This window comes from Psammomys obesus, unplaced genomic scaffold (genome assembly GCF_907164565.1).
Source record: "Psammomys obesus unplaced genomic scaffold, mPsaObe1.curated_primary_1811, whole genome shotgun sequence".
Lineage (NCBI taxonomy): Eukaryota > Metazoa > Chordata > Mammalia > Rodentia > Muridae > Psammomys > Psammomys obesus.
The window spans coordinates 15,688,694-15,711,893 of NW_026585626.1; the positions used below are offsets into that span (position 1 = coordinate 15,688,694).

Here is a 23,200-nt window from a genome sequence, read left to right on the forward strand (position 1 = left end):
TCCTTCCTTCCTTCCTTCCTTCCTTCCTTCCTTCCTTCCTTCCTTCCCTCCCTCCCTCCCTCCCTCCCTCCCTCCCTCCCTCCCTCCCTCTGTCTTTTCCTCCTTCCCTCCCTCCCTTCCTCCTTCCCTTTTTTTCTCCCCAAATCAGTGCAGTCAGGGCTTTCTCACTCAGGACATGGGCAAGTCAGTGGCTAATTACAACAGCTTTCAAACTTCTTCATGTATGAGTTTCCAGAGGAAACTTCAGTTCCTGGAATTCTACAAAAAAGTTTAGTGAGCTCAACCTAGTCTATAGGAGGATTTCTGGCTGTTAGGTAAATGCCGGCATTCTTCAGGAACTTGTGAAACGGGTAAGAGAGTAATTTCTCTTACATCTGGCAGAAGGGACATATGGCTACTATGGCATCTATCAGGATATCAACGTGTATGCTCACCTCTAGGCTCCCTCCATTTCACAAGTGCCTGTTACATATTTCAAAGGCCATGCTAGCTTTTCTCCCCTTCTCCCCTCCCCTAAACACAATCTCTCTCTCTCTCTCTCTCTCTCTCTCTCTCTCTCTCTCTCTCTGTGTGTGTGTGTTCTGCTCTTACTTCTTTCACTGTGCATTCTCTATTCTCTATCCTCTTATGTTCTCCCCTTTATCGTAAATAGCCCTGGCCAGGTCCAGTCTGCTGGTCATGCTTAGACTACTACTTTCTCTGTTCTGGACTCTTCCAGATGCCTCTAGCTGTTTTTTCTCTTTCTCTCATAGCTACAATAAAAGACATTGGAGATCTCCTCCACTACTACCCTAGCCACCTGTAGCAGGCAGGAGAGCTGGCCCCACCCTTTACCAGCTGCAGCACTCAAGAAAGTGGGCTCTGCACCTTGCCTGGGCGGCACAGTAGAGCTGGTTGTAGTGGCTAAGGCGAAAGTGAGCAAGCCCTGAGGTCATGAGAGCAGGAGAGATGGCTCTGCTTCTTGACAGCTTGGCATTGGCTGAGCTAGCTGGGGCAGTACTGGAGAGCTTGCTGTCATGGTATGGGTGAGGAAGATGGGCAGGCTGACCAACTCAGCTACTATCCAGGCCCAGATCCAGGGCTTTGAGTTGGCCCACCCCAGCATCTGCTTCATCTGTAAACTGCTAGAGTGAATTAAGGGGCCAGTCCTACAGATCCAAAGCTCCATGACCTCATGGTACAGGGTAACAATAGGATATCTGTGAGGAGTCACTGTGAAGATTGTTGGCAGTATAGCAGAAATGGCTTTGAACCAGACCAATGACATATTGTAGTGAACATTTGCAAGTAAAGATACCTCCCCCTGATAGGGGAGCTACCATGCCATAGAGGAAGACAATGCAGGCAGTCCTGATAAGACCTGATAGGCTGGGGTCAGAGGGAAGGGGAGGAGGACCTCCCCAATCAGTGGACTTGCGCAGGGGCATGGGAGGAGATGAGGGATGGGGTTGGGAGGGGAAGAGGGAGGGAGTTACAGCTGGGCTACAAAGTGAATAAAGTGTAATTTAAAAAAAATTAAAAAAGATGTGTGTAATAAATGTGCTTGAGGTGCTGAAATGAGCTAATTCAAGACAAGTTAAAATATATAAATGCAGATTTATTGGGAGCAGCTCACTGGCCTTTGTGTGTACAGAGAGAGGGAGAGGGAGGAAAGGAAATGCAGAGAGAGAAAAGAAACACAGGAAGAAGGAGAGAGGAAACTCAGAAAGAAGGAAGAGAAAAGAGCACCAAAATGTCTGGATTATATAGTGAAGAGCCTCTGGGGAAGGAGAAGCTTTGTCCCTGGGCTGGGGAGCTCAGGATAGAAGGGAGGATATACTAGCCACATCCTGCAGTAGGTAGGGACTGATGGATTTTGGAGAGCCTGGAAGTCAGCCCTGCCTTGGTTGCCTTCAGCTGCTTGTCCAAGTCTGAAGCCCAACAGTGTGGACAACACTGGGACATGCTGTGATACACTATAGCTTCCACAATGTAATTTTGTAAAATTACATTGCATTTTGTAAAAAAAAAAAAAAAAAAAAAAAAAATTTTTTCTTATTTTTTTGGGGGGATGGTTTGCAAGGGTAGAGGGTGGATATGAAGGGAATGGGGAGGTAAATGAGATTGAGGTGCATGATGTGAAATTCACAAAGAAACCATGAAAAGTTAAATAAATAAAAGCAGAGATTCCAAGAAAAGAAAAAAAGAAAAACCCCTTTCCTTAACTATACCATGGAGGAGTCATGTCATCAATTTATACAGCATGGACTGTGAAAATCAGATTTTCACAAAATTTCACTGGATGAAATCTATAATTTTATTATCTGATGTTCTAAATAGGGAAAGTTAGAGTGAGAGTTGGCAGTTCATTTTAAGGATGTTGTTTAGCAGCTTTTCATGAGCTGATTGTGACTTTCAGTGTTGAGAGCTGGCAACAGTAGAACAGTTCGAAAGTCCAGGAAAGGAACCACTGTTCCTTAGAGGGACACCTTCTCATTGTTGTCACTGCCATGTTCAGACTGCCTGACATACTGGCCAAATCGGCTCTGGGTTATCTAGTCCCATAGGGTCTCTGGTTTTAAAGGAGTGGAGATGGATGGGATGACATAATAAAGTGAATTGGAATTTTTCCTTCCCACAAGGTGTCTGCTAGTTGCTTTCACGTGGCAGGGACAGGGAATCCTTCTGGGAGCCAGCAGGAAGTCTGAAAGCTAACAGAGATGCTTTCTCAATATCAGTCCAGCTGGGAGGCATTCTGTTAGTGACACATGCTCCTCCCCCCCCCCCCACATATAATGAAATGTTGTATGTGCAAACAACATAGCTTTAAAAAAGCAAAACAAAATTATGCATTTTTGTAAAACTTGATAAAAATAGTCAGATGTACAGTTCTCTCTCTGTCCCACATGCATGCACAGTTTTCTGGCACCTTTATCCTTTTGTGTCTGGTCTGCTTTGGCATCTTCATTGTCTCTAGTCCTGTTCCTGTCTTGCTAGCATCCACTCATCCCTCTCTTCCTCTGGGTAACTTCTCTCATTCTGTACAGGGGTTTTTCAGGCTTGGTTCTGGTTTTGGGGAGCTGGTTTAGCAAGCACCTGTGCAGATTTTCATCTTGACTTTTCTCTTCTAGTACTTTTTTAGTCACGGCAGTAACAGTGGTGGGATGTAGGCCCTGAATGTGAGAATGCCAGGGTGGTCAGGAGTGGGTCTTACCTCTTCACACTGTTCTTCTTTTTCTCAGTGAGTGAAATTGTACATCATTGAATATGTGGGAGTGTGTGTGTGTGGGTAGGTAGGTGGGTGCACATGTGTATAAACATGTGCTGTCCAAAAGAGGGTATCAGGTGTCCCTTTGCATCCTTCTCTGCCTCCTGCTCTGAAACAGATCTCTTCCTGAGCTTGGGGCTTGAATCTTTGCTAGGCTATAGGTCAGCAAACCTCAATAATCCTTCTGTTTTCATCTCCCTTGGATTTGGGATTGCAAGTGTTTGTAGGAGATGCCTGACTTATTGCTAGGGACACAGTCTCCAGTTGTATTTGTAGTGGAGTTGTGCATACTGGAGTCACTTAGGGAGCATTGTATACCTTTCCTAATGTAGCAGGTGTCACCCTGGGCTGGGACACTGGGTGCAGCAAGTCCTGCACGTAGTTTGCCTTGACAGTTTACTTTGAGACAGTTTTACTATGTAGCCCAGGCTGCCCTTAAACTCATAGCCTCAGCATTCTGAGAGTGCTAGCAGTACAGGCAATGCTACCACTCCCTGTTTTAAAGCTGTTTGTTCCTTAAAATTACCTGCTTTAAATGAGGCAATTTGGGTTGATGGTAGAATAATAAAACTCCTCCATCAGATACAAAAATAGCTCAATCTCCATTAATACCTAGAAAGTGGATACTCTATTAACTACTGTTGCCAAGGCAAAAATAAGACAAACCAAGACAGGGGTACAAGCTGTGTGTGGTAAATGTGCCTTATTAGGCAAGGAATCTGATTATTGAACTTCAGATTCTAAACTAGAATTCCTCCTGCTTGGCTCCTGTTTATTTGAGGAGAGTTTCAACGTTTTCTTGTTTTCCATTTACAGATGAAGTTAATGAATTATGACAGTTACCATAGTTAAGGTGTAAAGTGCCTTTACGGTACATAGATGTGGTCAGCCTGGAAGACACTATGCTAAGTGAAGAAAGCTAGTCATTGAGGTTGTCTGTTGCATGATTCCTGTATGCAGAACAGGCAACTCTATCAGAAAATCCAGATATGGAAGTCACACTAGATCCTGCCTCAAAGGACAGGATGTGATTACTTAATGTATATGGAGTGTTTTGAGGAGATAAAAAAGATTTGAAAGTAAAAAGAGCCTTTTGGTTACACAGCATAAATATGCTTAAATACCACTGAATTGTACATGGTAAAGCAGCCAATTGTATGTGAAATGAATTGCGCTTTAATTTTAAAAGGGCTTAGGAAGTGTATTCATCTTTTGTATTTCTCAGAGGCGAAGGTATGAAAATGTAAACAGTGCCAATTCCAGGGAAGGGTGACTGTTTTTGGTGTGACCACATGTTGTGTCCATAGTCACTGATAACTTGTCCTTGTGCTTGGTAGAACCTATTTGTTTGCACTTCTGGAGAGTGAGTCTTGCTTTGGTAGGCAAACGCTCTACCACAGAGCCTCAGGTTCAGCCCTCAGAACTTAGGTTAATGCAAAGTATTTTTATCTGAATATATTGCAGTATCTATTAAGATAGAAAACATCCTGTATGTTTTGTTTTGTTTGAGTCAGGGTCTCACCTTGTAGCCCATACTGATCTAGAGATTACTCTATAGCTCAGGTTGGTTCCAAACTCAAAATCCTCCTGCCCATGCTTTCCAGGTACTGCAATTACAGATGTGGTGTCATGACACTCAACACATTTTATAGAGTGTTGTTTTCGAGGGAAATGCATAGGCTCATTCATTCTTAGGAGCTCAGGACAGACTTAGTTGCCATGAAATTATCACAGCTGATGGCAGGCCAAAAAGAAAGAATTCTTCATTTTTGGAAATAGGATATCATTTATCCTGGGCTGGCTGTGAACTCCTCAGTTCAGGAATTACAGATATGTGCTACTACACACATCTCAAAAAAGATTTTTACTGAACCAACATTTAAAATTCTGTGCATTCAGGGCTGGAGAGATGGGTCAGTGGTTAAGAGAATTACATCCCTGTATTATGTCAGACAGCTCATGATCACCAGGAACTTCACCTCAGGGGATCCAGCATCCTCTGAACTCCAGTTTGTTGGAATCTGACACCCCCTATCAGATAATTGTCCAGGTAGATATCTGTATAGGTAGCTATGTACATGTGGTACACATAAACTTAGACACATACATACATAGACAAAAAAAAATGCTTTAAAATTGTGCATTCTCGTTTTCCTGAGAATTGTTCTATTGTGCTACTGTTTATTTCTTTAGGGTAACATGATTAAAACCAGAGCCACCCTTGTGGGCTCTAATACCAAGTGTTGCCCCCAAGTTCCTAAATGAAATTCATATAATAATGGAGATTTCAGCCATCAAGGCATAGCTTCTGGGAGTCCCAACAAATCATGTCCAGAAAGTCCAGAAAATGTAATGCTGAAAGGCCAGAAAAGAGTTTATTCACTGGGAAAAGAGGGATCAAGCTTCCTCGTCCCACCTTGGCAGGTACCAGCAGTAGCCTTAGGTTCACATGTTACAGGTGAAGAATATGGATATGGGTGTGAGGTCTGTGTAGCTAGTCTTGGTCAGACCATGCCTGGTTCTGTCGGGCTCCTGCACTCTGGGAAGTTTTATTGCTTGGGCAGGCAATTTCCTGCTTAGCTTAATGGGTGGAGAGACAGCCTTGTTTTGAGATGATCTGTCTGTGTCACTGTTCTGGCAGGTGTAGAACTTTGCCTGGTGACTTCCAGTTGCCATTCCAGGGACTTGTAATTGTCCCAGCACTCTAGAAAATACTTTTGTTCCTCTGATCTTGGTGTCTTTAGCCAGGGTAGAGGAGGATTTAGATGAACCTTCCTTAAGTGATTAACTTGCAATTTGAACAAGAATCTGACTCAAAGTTTTCAAGTGTAAAGGAAACATACAACATGAAGGCAGAGTCACGGCATTTGTCTTGCTTTAGCCACTCACTGGACTGTGCTGGGGCCAAGTGAAGAGTCAGTGCTTTGTATCAAAAGCCTTCTTCCCTGTCTTAAGCCCGTCAAATTAACCATCTTAAAATGAGTGGTTCAGTAGCATTATAAATACATTGACAGTTCACAACTATCAGCTGTGTAGCACTTTCTATTTTATCTTTCCAAAAGGAACCTACACCCATTAACCGTTGTCTGTTACCACCCCTATCCTTAGCAGACACCAATTTGTATTTTGTTCTTCATACTCTAGACACTTCATATAATGGAATAATAAATTACGTGGCACGCCACTCCTGTTTAGGTTGTTGTTTCTGCAGTTGGGTTAGCACAGTTTGTTTACCATTCATTTGTTGATATGCATTTTGGCTTGTCTCATTTCTTAGCTGTGTGAATAGTACTTTTAGGAATGTGTGTGTGCATGTTTCTGATTGAGTCTCTTTTCATTTTCTTAGGCATGTACCTAGGAGTAGAATTGTTGGTTATGTGGTAATTCTTTTACTTTTCAGCCAGCATGTTTTTTATAGTGGCTGAACTGAACTACTTTACTTTCCTGGCATTGCCTGAGGTTGCTATTTCTGGCAACCTTGTCAGTATTGCATCTCCCCAACCCCTGTATTATTTTGAGAGTTAGTACCTCATTGTGGCTTGCTTTGCATTTCTCTAAATTATTAACGATGTTGAAGACCTTTTGTACATTGGTATTACAGCTGATTGGGTTTCTTCTTTGGGAAGTTTTCCATCTAAATCTTCTCTATTCTTTGTTTTTGAGTTGCGGGAGTTATAAATTTTAGATATTCTATCTTTAATAAATAATGCAAACATGTCTCCTAGTCTGTAAGCTCTCTTCTTTCCTCCACTCTCTGTATCCCTACTTTCTCTTCTTTGCTCCCCTCTTCCTTTCCTCCTTCCTCTCTCCTTATCCTTTCTTCTCCTCACCCTTCTGCCTCTCCTTCCTCCCCTCATCTTCCTCTTTCCCCTTTGTTTCTCCTTCTTATATTCTTCTTCTCTCTTTTTCTCCCCTCTCCTTTCCTATTCTCTTTCCTCTTCTCCTCCTTTCCCGTCTTCTCCCTTTGCCTGTTCTTACTTTCCTCCTCTTCCCATTTTCCTCTCCTCCCCTTCCCTCTGCTCTCCTCTCTTTTTTGTCCTTTTCTCTCCCTCTTCCCTTTTCCTCTCTCCCCTTAACCTCTTCCTAGTTTCTTTCTTTGCTTCCCTTTGCCTCACTATGTAGCCTAGGCTGACTTTGAACTCATGGTCCTCTTGCCTTCTTAGTGCTGGGATTAAAGGTACACCACCATGCTTGGTTTCCTTTCACTTGCTACAACTAATGTATTACATTCGTGAATTTTGATTAAGTCCTCTTGCTCTAGTTCTCTTTGTTTATGCTTTTATAGTTATATCTAAGAACCCATTGCCAAGTACAGTGTCATAGAAAATGAATTCTAGCCAGGTTCAGTAGCAAAACACACCTGTAATGCCAGCATTCAGGGAGGCAGAGGCAGGCAGATCTCTGAGTTCAAGGTCAGCCTGGTCTACAAAGTGAGTATTTGGCTTAATTTTATGTGTAAATCACTGATCCATTTTGAGTTAAGTTTTATCTACAGTATGCCCCACCTTTGCTCTTCCCATATGTAGACCTAATTTCCTGTGTATATGGGATTATTTTCCTTATCTCAGTTCTATTCATGCCAGTCACTTGTGGATTTTGTTTGTGTTTTGACATAGCCTCACTCTGTAGTCTCTGCTGGCCTGGAATTTGCTATGTACTCAAATTCATGGAAATCTGCTTGTCTCTGCCTCTGGGGTATTGGAACTGAAAGCATGTGCCATCACTCCTGAGTATATATTGATGGATTATCTCTGCTAATTCAAGCCAAATTAAAAGTATAAATGCAGGTTTATTGGGGGCAGCTCTTGGGTGGGTTCACCAACCTCATGGAGAGCGGTCAGTGAAGCTGCCATATAGAAGGAGCCAGAGAAGCCTGGAAGGGGTGGTGGTCATCTGCTTCTGGGCTGTAAAGTCAGGTTAGAGAGGCTAGTATACCAGTCACACCCTGTAACAGATAGGGACCGAGGAATGCTGGAGGTCAGGTTGGCTTTGGGTACCTTAGCTACTTGCCCTGAGTCTGAATCCCAACATATATATTTGAATATTTGTTTTTATATTATTTAATTTAATAATTGCTTTTGTATTGTTTAGTATATTTGAACATTTTTTATTTACTTATTAATGTATATGGGTGTTTTGCTTTCATGTATGTCTGTGTATCACATGTGTTTAGTGCCTATGGAGGCCAGAGAGGGTGGTAGATCCTCTGGGACTGGAGTTACAGCCAGTTGTGAGCTGGTTCTATCTGCTGGGGTCTGAAACTGGGTCCTCTAAAAGAGCAGCTAGGTGCTGTTAACCACTGAACCACCTCTCCAGCCCTTCCTTCCTTTCTTTATTTCTTCCTTCATTTCTTTCTTCCTCCCTCCCTCCTTCCCTCCCTCCCTCCTTCCTTCCTTCCTTCTTCCTTCCTTCCTTTCTTTTTCTTCCTTTCTTCCTTACTTCCTCTCTCCTTCCATTCCTCCCTCCCTTCCTCTCTTCCTCCCTCATATATCCCAGCTATCCTAGAATTTGCAGTGATCCTCCTGTCTCAGCTTTCCCAATGCTGGGATTTCAGGTTAAGCTCCTTTATCCTGGTTATACATTTTTGTTTGTTTTTCAGATGAGTCTCACTATGTAGTTCTAACTGCCCAGAACTTCCTATGTAGACCAGCCTGTCTCAGAATTCAGAGATTCACCTGCTTGCAGGTCTTCTGAATGCTGGGGTTGAAAGTGTGTTCCACCTTGCCCAGTTTTGACATGATTCTTGCCGTTTGCTTCTGTATGCGCTGAGATTCTTGTTTCTCTTCCTCTGACAACAGGATCGTGGAGTCGACAGCTCCATTTTTCAGAATCCCAAAAAGCTTCACTTAACTATTGGAATGTTGGTGCTTTTAAGTGAACAAGAGATCCAGCAGACATGTGAGATCCTGCAGCACTGTAAAGAGGAATTCATTAAGTAAGTAGCTGGCAGCAGTCGGAAGGGAGTCTTTTTCAGTATCAAAGTGGTTTTTGGATGAGAGAGCTAGATGAAATGGCAATCAGGTTTGTTGACTCACTCATTAAAGTATATGTAAGACCTAGTTATTTTATGGGTATGAGTGTTTTGCTTGCTTGTATGTATGTGTACCTTATATGTGCCTAGTGCCTACAAAGGTCAGAAGGTTTCAGGTCCCCTGGAACTGGAGTGATCCACCATGTAAGTGCTGGTAAACAAAGCTTGGTCCTCTGCAAGAGTAAGTGTTCTTACCCACCGAGCCATCTCTTCGGCCCTTATTCATTCATTTGTAGTACTTAACATTGGACTATCAACTGAAAGTTTGAAAATAGACTTAAAGCACTCATTTACACTTTTGAAATTGTACTTTTTATTTTTAAACAGTAAAAATAAAATTGTAAATTTTATTTTTAAACAGTATATCCCATTGTTTGGGTAGTGTATTGCTACAAATTCAGTGTCTTAAAACCATACACATTTATCATCTGATTTACCGTCTGTGGGTCAGGAGTTGGGAGGAAGGGCAGCCCAGTCACAGACTTATCTTTAAGTGAGAGAGCTGGATGACATGGAAATTTTATTGTTTGTTTATGTATGAAAAGTACAGACAAATATACCCATGCCATGACACACATGTGAAAGTCTCTTAACAGCTTGTTGGAGTAAGCTCTTCCCTTCCACTGTTTAGGTCCAGGGGTTAAACTCAGGTTCAGACTTGGCCACCAGTACTTTTATCTGCTGAACTATTTCACTGGTCAGTGTCAGAAGGTTTATATGGATTTCACTGGACTGAAATCAAAGTATTGTCAGAGCTGTGATTTTTTTTTTTTCTAGTTTTAAGAAAAAAATATTTATATTCTTGTCTTTAAAGTCTAGCTTATAGAGTTTTCCCACATTATTTATCTAGTGGCTTCTTTCTCCACCTTTAATTCTAGTATTGCATTTCTCTGTACCTTCAGTTGTCACCTCTATGACTGCAGTAGGAATAAGTTGTTGGCTTTTAAGGACTCTGACATGACTAGATCCATCTATATATAATCAAATTGATCTTTATTATCAAGGCTCATAACCAAGACATGGAGGATAGTGGAACCTTGTCTCTGAGAGGGTCTGCCACAGCAGCACTCCTTAGGAAAGAGGAACTCATGCTCCTGTTTCTCTCCTTCTTTCCCCCTTCCCATTTCTTCTCTCTCTCCTCTTCCTCAATCTCCTTTTCTAGTTATTTATGAATAACAAGGTCTTGCTGTGCTGTCTCAGTCACTTGCCTCAGCCTCATGAGTAGCTGGGGTTTTCTGTTGCCTAGGCTATTTTCAGATTCTGAGTTTCAAGTAAATCCACCAGCCTTAGCTGAGGCTGAGAAAGGAAGCTCATGGGCCATCTAGCTAAAGAATGCAATGATGAACAACGAGAGATCCTCACAGATGGTGGAAAACAAGGACTAACAGCTGAGGTGGTCCCACATAAGCACCATGGCATGTGTGTGCTCTATCTGTGTGTTTGTTTGTGTGTGTCTTTTTTTTTAAGCACATTATTATCTACAGGTACCATATTTTTTTTAACATGGCCATGTAGAAATGGGTCACCTGTCTCATTGGGTAGCACAAGGCAAAAGGATCTAAAGTTTTTTTCTGTGTTTCACATAAGATTCTAGTACATTGATTTGTTTGGGGCCAGTTACCCGTTTTCTTCTTTTTGCTCCTGTTCCTCTCCCTCCTCCTCCTCCTTTTCTTTTTTGAAATAGGGTCTCACTATGTAATCCTGGCTAGCCAGAAGCTCACTCTGTAGAATAGGCTGGCCTTAAACTCACAGAGATCCTCCTGCCTCTGCTTCTAGCTTTACTTCCTGAGTATTGGGGTTATAGTTGCGCATCACCACTCCTTGTCACTTATACTTTTTCTATTTGTTGCTTTTTTTTTTTTGAGACTGGGTCTTATGTAGCCCAGCCTTGCCTCTTCCATGAGACCTCCTACTTTAACCTCCTGAGTGCTAGGCACTTACTACCAGGCTCCACAAAATAAAATATTTTTGTTGAGCACAGCCAAGAACCTATTGAATTTAATAGCTGGCCTGTTGTGGCTCTTATCTTTTGCTCAGTGGTGAACATGGCTATTTTGTTTTAATTTTTGAGACAGGGTTTCTCTGTGTAGCCCTGGATGTGCTAGAACTCATTATTTAGATGAGGCTGGCCTCACAGAGATCCACCTGCCTCTGCCTTCCCAGTGTTGGGAAATTAAAGGTGTGCACTTCTATGTTTGTTGATTTATTTTTTTAAATCTTACTTAAAACTCAAAATAATTTGGAGCTCATCATTATATAGTTGCAGTTTTCTTTGTATAAAATAAAAATACTTAAAGGTCTCATACTTCAATATATTGCTAGTTCTCTTTCTGTTAAACTAAACTGAAAGTAGCTGCATTTTTCTGGCTGCCACTGGGATAATCTGCTAAGAAAAAAAATGTAGAGTTAGATAAAATATTTATGTATTGAACTATTTGTTCTTATCTTAAGAAAATCAGACTACAGATTTTAATCACTGAGTTTTAATCTTAAGTTCTGGGCAGACCTAGCTGAGCTCTTCCCTTTTGGGTATTTAGTGCCTTTGCCAAATTGGAGTCTGGATGATTGTCAGAGCCGGTGTGCACTGGGAATAAAGAACCTAAGACCCTGACATGACAGGATGAAAATGGTAATTGTAGTTTTTCAAATTCAGCAAAGCTCTTGAAATAGGACAAAGTTGCCCTGCCAAAAAACTGTCATACATGCAGAAAGATATTTGAAGATGCTGTTTTCAAAAAGCTGGGAAGATTTGAGACCAGCAAGTAAAACAAATCGAGCCTCCCCACTCTTCTACTGCCCTGCTGAGTGCGCTTTTTGAAAACATTTACAATTTGAACTCACGTGTGCGATTGTCAGATTAGGGTCAGACTCAGGTGTCTGCATGCCTAGACAAGACCAGTTTCCCAAATGCAAGAGACTTAACTTAAAGAAAATTGTATTAAGCTTTGGTGAGCAAATTATGTTTTGTTTTTTACTTAGGTTCCCCGTCTTTGCAGTGGGTACCCTTAGGGAGTATGCCAATGTGTAATGACATTTCTTTCTTTCTTTTTTTTTTTTTTTTTGTGTGTGTGTGTGTGTAATGGCATTTCTAACCTGAGCCTGCTGTGCTGTAAAGATCCCAACATAAAATGTGCAAAGGAAAAGTCTGCAACTAAGAGGACCAGTACAGACTGTGCCATGGTGTCATGTGATGGCATTTCACTTGGAATGTTGGAATATTACAACAAACATGACTTATAAAACAGGATAAGATGAAGTTGCAATGCTGTGGGTATTTGAAGGACGTGGGTAGTTGAATCTGGATCTAGTTGTTGAAACTAAAGGATGCTGTCTAATGCAGATTTTTGTGGAAATTCTTAGGCTCATGCAGCTTAGATTTTGAATGAATTATTCAGTGTTGAGGAAACTCTTGATGCTCAAATGTGTCCCTTGTGACTTTTCTCCATGGGATCGAGGACAGAAACAGGGCAGTGGCTCTGAGTATCTGCTTTGACAAATAGGCGCCTGCCCCTGTTCAGCTCCAGCCACTGTCTTCTGAAGCCTGAGAGACCCTCACAGGCAAGGGCTTTAGCAAGTACACCTGGGGAATGATCACAAGGGAGGAGAAACTAGCCCAAGTGTCTCTCACAGGTGAGGACTTCAACATGGATGCCTAAGAGGGACTAAGGTGTGCCCCCTCAGTTGCATTCAGTGCCCTGGCTGGTCTTGTTTCTTTTTTTTTTTTAATTTTTAATTTTTTTAATTTTTTATATTAATCACAGGTTATTTACTTTGTATCCCAGCCATAGCCCCCTCCCTCATTCCCTCCCAATCCTACCTTTTTTCCCTCATCTCCTCCCTGCCCCTTTCCAAGTCCACTGATAGGGGAAGACCTCCTCCCCTTCCATCTGACCCTAGTTTATCAGGTCTCTTCAGGACTGGCTGCAGTGTCCTCTTCTGTGGCCTAGCAAGGCTGCTCCTCCCTTGGGGACGGGGGTCGAAGAGCCAGCCATTGAGTTCATGTCCGAAATAGTCCCTGTTCCCCTTACTAGAGAACCTACTTGGATACTAAACTACCATGGGCTACATCTGAGCAGGGGTTCTAGGTTATATCCATCCATGGTCCTTGGTTGGAGAAACAGTCTCATGAAAGACCCCTGTGCCCTGATATATTTGGTCCTTGTGGAGCTCCTGTCCTCTCCAGGTCTTACTAACTCCCCCTTCTTTCATATGATCCCCTGCACGAAGGTTTGGTTATGAGTCTTAATATCTGCTTTGATACACTGCTAGGTAGAGTCTTTCAGAGGCCTTCTGTGGTAGGTTCCTGTCCTGTTACTTTTTTTCTCCTACATCCAATGTCCATCCCAGTTGTCTTTCTAAGTGAGGATTGATCATCTTACCCCGGGTCCCCTTTCTTGTTTATCTTCTTTAGGTGTATAGATTTCAGTATATTTATCCTATCTGTATAAGTCTGTATAAGTGAGTATATACCATATGTGTCTTTCTGCTTTTGGGATACCTCACTCAGGATGATCATTTCTAGGTCCCACCATTTGCCTGCAAATTTCATGATTTCCTTGTTTTTAATTGCTGAGTAGTATTCCATTGTGTAAAAGTACCACAATTTCTGTATCCATTCCTCAACTGAGGGACATCTGGGTTGTTTCCAGGTTCTGGCTATTGCGAATAAAGCTGCTACAAACATTGTTGAGCAAATGTCTTTGTTGTGTACTTGAGCATCTTTTGGATATATGCCTAGGAGTGGTATAGCTAACTCTTGAGGTAGCACTATTCCTAATTGTCTAAGAAAGTGCCAGATTGATTTCCAAAGTGGTTATACAAGTTTGCATTCCCACCAGCAATGGAGGAGGGTTGCCCTTTCTCCACAACCTCTCCAGCATGTGTTGTTACTTGTGGTCTCGTTTCTTGACCAGTGCAGGCACCCCTGGTTGTTCAAGGCCCTGTGATTCAGAGTGGCACTATGTTGGCCTCCTCCGGCCACTCAGTCTCTACAGAGATTGCACCATAAACACCACTTTACCTTTCTGGCAGGTGTAAGAATACCCAAGTGGTAGCAGCTTCTCCTGGCCTCCAATATTTCCTGCTTAGAGTATAATTCCACAGGAAACCCCCCACCCAAGGGCACTCAGATATTCAGAGTATTGAAGGCCTTGGTAGGGACACTTTGGACAAACTCCTTAAGGAGGAAGGTTTTTCTACCTGAATCCAGCTTGATGATCATAGCGTGTAGGGCCTGAAAGTGACAAAAAGGAGGCATTTGTAGGGCACCATTATAGTCCAGTGGTTTCCCATAGTGAGCTAAGGTACAAGGCAGACCTGAGGAGCAGGTCTCAGGGCCACCAGTAGAGCCCAAAAGAGGCCTTGAGATGGCAAGCATTCTTCTCAGTTGTCCAGAGCAGCTTTCTCCAGCTTATGGGGCACTTATTTAGTGCTGACTAGAGATTTAAGAGGTATAAAAGTGAGAGAGATGGGGCCTACCCTTATGATGCTTAGGGAATGCTATATAGTGAGTGGAACTTCCCTGTCTTGCAGATTGGGAGGAAGCTTTTTCTGGTTGAAGTATATATCTGAATATACTTCAGTATATAAAAGGGATTTGGGAAGAAAACACAATGATGGGAATATTCTGGGCCACTGTTGGTTCCCATTGAATGACAGTTTTCCAGTGTCCATGGCTAGACTTTCTCATGTTCCCTTAGAGAAACAGGTTGAGACTCAGTCCTGCATAGGTAGGGTCTGCATCATTGTTCATCAGTTGTCGAGAATGGATCTTCAGACATCATCCACCCTTAAGATTAAGGGATTGAAGTCTCAGAGGAGGAAACTGGGGCAGGGCAGAAAGAGGAAACATTGAGGGGGCATAGGAAGAAAAGAAGTTCCTTAATCTGGAGTCTAGTTGGAATCTTGCTAGCCAAGTGTTAAAAATTTTGACAAAATAAGAGTTGCTGTGAAGATTGCTTATATAAAAACAATGTTCTTTTTCTTTTATTTAGAAACATTTGTAAAAAAAGATTTGTAAAATCACCAAAATAATTGTCTTTTATTTTCTAGGTAGTTGTTGTTGGTGTTACATCCCATTAAAAAGTACTGATAGTTACTGCAAAATTTATTGCCGTATATTGGAACAGATGTCTTATTAACATAAGAGAACTTAGGAAGTGAAGTCTTTTTGTGTGTTTTCAACATTTATCAAGTGGCAATCAGAAAATGTTTACTGTGAAGAATAATATTCAACCTGCATAGCCATTTTTGATATGTTTAATAATAATTCTTAACAGGGCTTGTTATAAGTTTGATATGCATAGCATCTCAATGAAATACCATTTAACCTTCAAACCCTTTTAAAAAGTGATGACTACTTGATTTATGTCTATAAAAAAAGGTGTCAGGTAATTAGATTTGGAAAAATAATGCACTAACTAAAGAAACTGAAAATTCATGTTGAGAGTCTTATGTTATACTATAGCTTTGGACCCATCTTTAATTGAGAAACATCCGTATAAAACATTTTTGGGTAAGTATATACATACAAGTATAAAAAGCATTTGAGTAAAATATTGGCTCCCTTTTCTACGATTATCCTTAGAGCCCTTATATTTGGTTCGTCTGTTGTTGTTTACAGTACACACAGTGCTCCATTCGGTGTCCAGGTCTTGTTTCCCATTTCTTACTTCTGTCACCAGCTAAAAAAATTTTCATGCCATTTGAATATAAAAGTTACAAGCCTATGGCCTGTGGTTTAAGTTGCTGTGCTGCTAGAAGGTTGTGCTTTGTCTTTCTAGCCATTTACCTACTTCCTGTGAAAATTAATAGCTCTCTGTAGCATTACCAGGTTTCATCGGAACCAAATTTCTGCCATTAAATTGGTATTAATACATCGAGACGTCAATCAAAATAAAAAAAAATTACTTTCACACAAAAAGAGAAACTTTTCATATGGGAATGTTCCAATAGCAATGAAGAGTCCTAAATGTAATCTTTTTCATTTCCCAGATCTGATCCTGTAACTTTTTCAAAATATCACAAACAAGAGTATAAATGTTGTTAGAGTGAAAACCCATGTTGGAACCTAGTACAGGAAGGATTCCTTCAATCCTTATGCCCGTGGTTTCATTTTTTTTCTGTTTGTAATCCTGTCTAATGGACTTTGGAACTGTCCTGTTATCTCATTTATCAAAAGAATTTCCTCAGAAACCCCTTAAAGCAGTATGCAGGGTTTGAATGAGAATGGCCTCCATGGGTTTATATGTTTGACTACTTGCTCCCTAGTTTGTTGAATTGTTTAGAAAGGATTAGTAAGTGTGGCCTTGTTGGAGGAAGTGTATCACTGGTTGAGCTTTGAGGTTTCAAAAGCCCATGCCATTCTATAAGCTCTCTGTACCTCATGCTTGTGGATCAAGATGTAAGCTCTCTGCTACTGCTCCAGACCATGCCTGCCTGCCTGCCTGCTGTCGTGTTCCCCACCATGTTAGTCATAGACTAACTAACACTGTAGAGCCCTGAGCTCCAAATTGTTTCCTTTTTAAAGTTGTCTTTGTCATGGTGTTTGTCATGGCAACAGAAAAATAACTTAGACACAGTGAAGTAGAGAAGGTATCAAACTCATATGTGGGTTTTGTTAAGACACTTAAGGTGACTTCTCATGAGAAGCTTATGCCTACATTGTAGTGTGTACTGTCATTTTCTAGGCCTGCCTGCCCCCTCTTCCTGTCTCTTCTTTAATGCCCTTGCTTAAATCTGTATTAAAGTTCTTTCTTAATATACTCAAACATTGCTTTAACACACACACACAACACACACACACACACACACACACACACACACACACACACACACACACCGATTAAGAACCCAAACAATGACTTGGTTCAGCAGCTGTGCTGCCATTCCCTTGGGTTGGGTCCCTAGAAAGGGACTTCTTGTACAGATGAGTCTGGGAGGTTCTTCATTAATGTTGGCAAATGCTCCTGAAGATGTGTTATATTGCTGTGCACATCTTTCATTGCTAGCGTGTGGAAGCGTCTTGTAACTTGAAATAAAGGAGAGAAGGGCTGTCATATAGAATGCCATTGCCAATCATGTCATCCCTCGGCTTTGTCTTAGAGCTCATCAGTGAGCGTTGGAACATGGTGTGGTCCTGGAAACACTCTCCTGCATTTTGTAGTTTTGGGCATTGGGCATTTCTTAACTTGAAATTAGAAGGACAGCTAGGTCATGTTGTTGGAAAAACCCCACAAGCCAGATCTTGCACTACTTGACTATGCGTATTAGCCATCTTTTACAGTATCTCAAGGTGCTTTGCTTACACAGGTGTAAAAACCTAATGTTTTTTCTTTGACAGTGACATTTCTGGAGGCAAACCCCTGGAAGTAGAGATGGCAGGGATTGAGTACATGAACGATGATCCTGGGATGGTGGATGTTCTTTATGCCAAAGTCCACATGAAAGATGGCTCCAACAAGTAGGTTTTTAATGTATGCTTATTTGAACTGAGAGGTTCCCAAATGTTTGGGGCCTTCGAGGCTTACAAGGTGTTACCTCAAGCTCATCATCTTTCTGTCTCAGCTCCCAAAGTACTAGGATTACATGTGTGCAACAACAGGCCTGTTCTTTGTTCATTAAAACAAATGTGCTAACATTCAGACAAGAATTGCAGACTGTTAGCTTGAAAGACTCTGGATAGTGAGTATTGATCATAACAGTCGATTTTTTTATGGAAGTGGGTTGTGTGAAGGGGCCAGTCCTGTAGAACCAAAGCTGCAGGATCTCCATGACACAGGACAACAACAGGATATTCAAGAAGAGTCCAAATGAGGATCCAGTATAGCAGAAGCCAGAGGCCTCGAACAAGATCAATGACTCATTACAATGAACATTTGCAAGTAAAGCTGTTTGGTATAAGGGTATACTGTGTGATATACTTGTGACACACTGCAACTTTCATAGTGAGATGTTTCAACTTTTATTCATTTGTTTTTATTGTATCTATTTTTATTTTTTGTTTTCTTTTTAGAGGGAGGTTGCAAGATTAGAGGGTGGATATGGAGATGAGTGGATATGAGATGAGTGGGGGGGCTGTGGTAATTCTAGCACTCCAGAGGCAGAGGTAGGTAAGCAGATCTCTGAGTTCGAGGCCAGCCTGGTCTACAAAGTGAGTTCCAAGACAGCCAGGGCTACACAGAGAAACCCTGTCTCAACAAAAACAAAAACCAAAACAACAAAAACAAAAAACAAAATCAAACAAGAAAACAATGACGATGATGATGAATTCCTCTCAACTGGTTGCTTGCTCTGTCTTTTGACCCAGGGTTAACTTTTTTTAATCCTGTTTATAGAAGGCTCTTAGATAAAGGTGTGTGCTAGGGCTGAGCCACAGCATAACTATGTGTTTGCTATATATAATAAACAGAAAGTTATTAGATTAAAGGTGTGTGTTAGGGCTGAGCAATACCACAACTAAAAACAGGTTTTTCAGGTGCATAATTTCAGGGTTCACAGTGTAATCAAATATCCTGCAATAGCCCTGGGTTTGATTCTCAGTCGTGCACAGTCAAAAAAAAAAAAAAAAAAAAAAAAAAAGACTTGACTCAGGGTAATAGTACATGTCTGTAATTCCAGGACTTAGGAGGTTCAAGCAGAAGGGTTAGGGGTTCATGATCATCCTCAGCTACATAGGAAATTTTAGGATAGCCTGGGCTACATGAATCCTTGTCTTAAAACAGATAAAAATCCTCCCCCCAAAATGAGGAAGAAAATAGTGGTTTGCTAAATTATAAAAGTCTTCTAAATGCTGTTATATTTTATCATGTTGCTAATGTTACTACCAATGTTATTAAAAATTTTTTTTCATTTTTTATTTTTATTAATTACAGTTTATTCACTTTGTATCCCCCCTGAGCTTCCTCCCTCCTCCCCTCCCAATCTCACCTTCCCTCCTGCTTCTCCACCCATGTCCCTCCCCAAGTCCCACTGATAGGGGAGGTCTTCCTCTCTCTTACCTTCTGATCCTAGTCTATCAGGTCTCATCAGAAGTGGCTCCATTGTCTTCCTCTGTGGCCTGGTAAGGCTGCTCCCCGCTCAGGGGAAGGTGATCAAAGAGCAGGCCAATCAGTTCATGTCAGAGACAGTCCCTCTTCCCATTACTATGGAACCCGCTTGGACACTGAACTGCCTTGGGCTACATCTGTGCAGGGGTTCTAGGTTATCTCCATGAATGGTCCTTGGCTGGAGTATCAGTCTCAGAAAAGACACCTGTGCTCAGATGTTTTGGTTCTGTTGCTCTCCTTGTGGAGCTCCTGTCCCCTCCAGGTCTTTCTATTTCCCCCTTCTTTCATAAGATTCCCTGCACTCTGCCCAAAGTTTGGCTGTGAGTCTCAGCATATGTTTTGATATCCTGCTGTGTAGAGAGTCTTCCAGAGGCCCTCTGTGGTAGGTTCCTGTCCTCTTCCCTGTTTTCTCCCTCTTCGATGTCCATCCCATTTGCCTTTCTGAGTGAGGATTGATCATCATACCCAAGGTCCTCCTTCTTGTGTAGGTTCTTTAGGTGTACAGATTTTAGTATGTTTATCCTATATTATATATCTAATATCCACTTATGAGTGAGTGTGTCTTTCTTCTGGGATACCTCACTCAGGATGATCTTTTCAAGTTCCCACCATTTGCCTTCAAATTTCACGATTAACTTGTTTTTTATTGCTGAGTAATATTCCATTGTGTAGATGTACCACAATTTCTGTATCCACTCTTCTATTGAGGGATATCTGGGTTGTTTCTAGCTTCTGGCTATTACAAATAAAGCTGCTACAAACATGGTTGAACAAATGTCCTTGTTGTATACTTGAGCATCTTTTGGGTATATGCCTAGGAGTCATCTAGCTGGATCTTGAGGTAGCACTATTCCTAATTGTCTGAGAAAGCGCCAGATTGATTTCCAAAGTGGTGGTACAAGTTTACATTCCCACCAGCAGTGTAGGAGGGTTCTCCTTTCTCCACATCCTCTCCAGCGTGTATTGTCACTTGAGTTTTTGATCTTAGCCATTCTGATGGGTATAAGGTGAAATCTCCAGGGTCTTTTTGACTTGCATTTCCCTGATGACTAAAGACGTTGAACATTTCTTTAAGTGTTTCTCTGCCATTCGATATTCCTCTATTGAGCATCCTCTGTTTAGCTCTGTACCCCATTTTTTAATTGGATTAAGTGATTTGTTCCTGTTTGACTTCTTGAGTTCTTTATGTATTTTGGATATTAGACCTCTATCAGATATAGGGTTGGTGAAGATCCTTTCCTAATCTGTAGGCAGTCTGTTCGTTCTGATGACAGTGTTTTTTGCTTTACAGAAGATTTTCAGTTTCATGAGGTCCCATTTATTGATTATTGCTCTTAGAGCCTGTGCTGTTGGTGTTCTGTTCAGAAAGTTGTCTCCTGTGCCAGTGAGTTGAAGGCTTTTCCCCAGTTTTTCTTCTAACAGATTGAGTGTGTCTGGTTTTATATTGAGGTCTTTGATCCACTTGGACTTTCGTTTTGTGCAGGGTAGTAAGTATGGATCTATTTGCATTTTTCTACATGTAGACATCCAGTTAGATCAGTACAATTTATTGAAGATGCTATCTTTTTTCCATTGAATGTTTTTGGCCTCTTTATAAAAAATCAGGTGTCCATAGTGTGTAGATTTATTTCAGGGTCTTCCATTCGATTCCATTGATCCACCATTCTGTTTCTATGCCAGTACCATGCAGTTTTTAGTATTGTTGCTTTATAGTACAGCTTGAGATCAGGGATGGAGATACCTCAGAAGATCTTTTATTGTAGAGGATTGTTTTAGCAGTTCTGGGATTCTTATTATTCCGTATGAAGTTGAGAATTTTTCTTTCAAGGTCTGTAAAGAATTGTGTTGGTAATTTGATGGGAATTGCATTGAATCTTTAGATTACTTTTGGTAAGATGGCCATTTTTACTATGTTAATCCTGCCAAGCCAGGAGCATGTGAGATCTTTCCATCTTCTGATATCTTCTTCTAATTCTTTCTTCAGAGGCTGGAAATTTTTTTCATACAAGTCTTTGACTTGCTTGTTTAGGGTCACACCAAGGTACTTTATGTCCTTTGTGGCTATTGTGAAGGGTGTTATTGCCCTAATTTCTTTCTTAGCCCTTTTGTCTTTTGTATACAGGAGGGCTACTGATGTTTTTGAATTAATTTTGTATCCAGCCACTTTGTTGAAGGTGTCAATCAGCTGTAGGAGTTCCCTGGTAGAAATTTTGGGGTCACTCAGGTATACTATCATATCATCTGCAAATAGTGATACTTTGACTTCTTCCTTTCCAATTTGTATCCCCTTGATCTCCTTTAATTGTCTTATTGCTCTAGCAAGGACTTCAAGAACTATGTTGAAAAGAGATGGAGAGAGTGGGCAGCTTTGTTTTGTCCTTGATTTCAGTGGGATTGCTTTAAGTTTCCCTTCGTTTAGTTTGATATTGGCTATAGGCTTGCTGTATATTTATTGCCTTTACTATGTTTAGGTATGTGCCTTGTATCCCTGATCTCTCCAATACTTTAAACATGAATGGATGTTGGATTTTGTCAAATGCTTTTTCGGCATCTCAGGAGATAATTATGTGGTTTTTTCTCCTTCAGTTTGTTTATATGGTGGATCATGTTGATGGATTTCCATATATTGAACCACCCCTGCATGCCTGGGATGAAACCTACTTGGTCGTAGTGGATGATATCTTTGATGTGTCCTTGTATTCAGTTTGCAAGTATTTTGTTGAGTGTTTTTACATCAATGTTCATAAGGGAGATTGTCCTGAAATTCTCTTTTTTTTGTTGGGTCTTTGTGAGGTTTAGGTACCAAGGTGACTGTGGCTTCATAGAATGAGTTTGGTAGTGTTCCTTCTGTTTCTATTTTGTGGAGTAATTTGAAGAGTATTGATGTTAGCTCTTCTTTGGAGGTCTGGTAGAATTCTTCTCTGAAACCATCTGGTCCTGGGCCTTTTTTTTTTTTTTGCATGGGAGACTTCTGATAACCGCTTCTATTTTTCCTTAGGGGATACACGACTATTTAATTGATTTACCTGGTCTTGATTCAGCTTTGGCAAGTAGAATCGATCCTTTTCAAATTTTGTGGCATTTAGGCTTTTGAAGTAACACCTAATGATTGTTTGGATTTCTTCAGTGTCTGTTTTTATGTCCCCCTTTTCATTTCTGATTTTGTTGATTTGGATAGTGGCTCTCTGCCTTTTAGTTAGTTTGGCTAAAGGTTTGTCTATCTTGTTGATTTTCTCAAAGACCCAACTCTTGGTTTCATTGATTCTTTGAATTGTTTTATTTGTCTCTAATTTATTGATTACAGCCCTGAGTTTGTTTATTTCCAGCCATCTGCTCCTTTTTCGTGTGTCTGCTTCTTTTTTTTTTTCCTAGTTCTTTTAGGTGAGCCATTAATTTGCTTGAACGAGATGTTTCGAATTTCCTCTTGAAAGCACTTAGTGCTATGAACTTTCCTCTTAGCACTGCTTTCATTGTGTCCCATAAGTTTGGGTATGTTGTGCCTTCATTTTCATTGGATTCTAGGAAGACTTTAATTTTTTTCTTATTTCTTCCTTGACCCAGCTGTCATTGAGTAGCGAGTTGTTCATTTTCCATGTGTGTGTAGGCCTTTTGCTGTTTCTGTTGTTGTTGAGGTCCACCTTTAGTCCATAGTGATCAGATAGGATAGAAGGGATTATTTCAATGTTCTTGAATCTGTTGAGGCTCGCTCTGTGACCAACTCTATGGTCTATTTTGGAGAAGGTTCCATGAGGTGCTGAGAAGAAGGTAAATTTTTTTATGTTTGGGTGTAAGGTTCTCTAGATGTCTGTTAGGTCCATTTGATTCATGACCTCTGTTAGAGATATTGTTCGTTTATTTAATTTCTGTTTTGTTGAC

At 41.0% G+C, this 23,200-nt stretch overlaps 1 protein-coding gene across 6 annotated transcripts in view; it reads left to right on the forward strand.

The window, feature by feature from the left end:
- The window catches only part of Ascc1 (activating signal cointegrator 1 complex subunit 1), a 92,137-nt gene that overhangs the window by 26,409 nt on the left and 42,528 nt on the right, over positions 1-23,200 (forward strand). For all 6 annotated transcript variants that reach the window (XM_055614466.1, XM_055614457.1, XM_055614459.1 and 3 more), the window contains 2 exons: positions 9,046-9,182; positions 17,620-17,739. In XM_055614466.1, the coding sequence (XP_055470441.1) occupies positions 9,046-9,182; positions 17,620-17,739 (257 nt within the window). The remainder of the gene's footprint in view (positions 1-9,045; positions 9,183-17,619; positions 17,740-23,200) is intronic.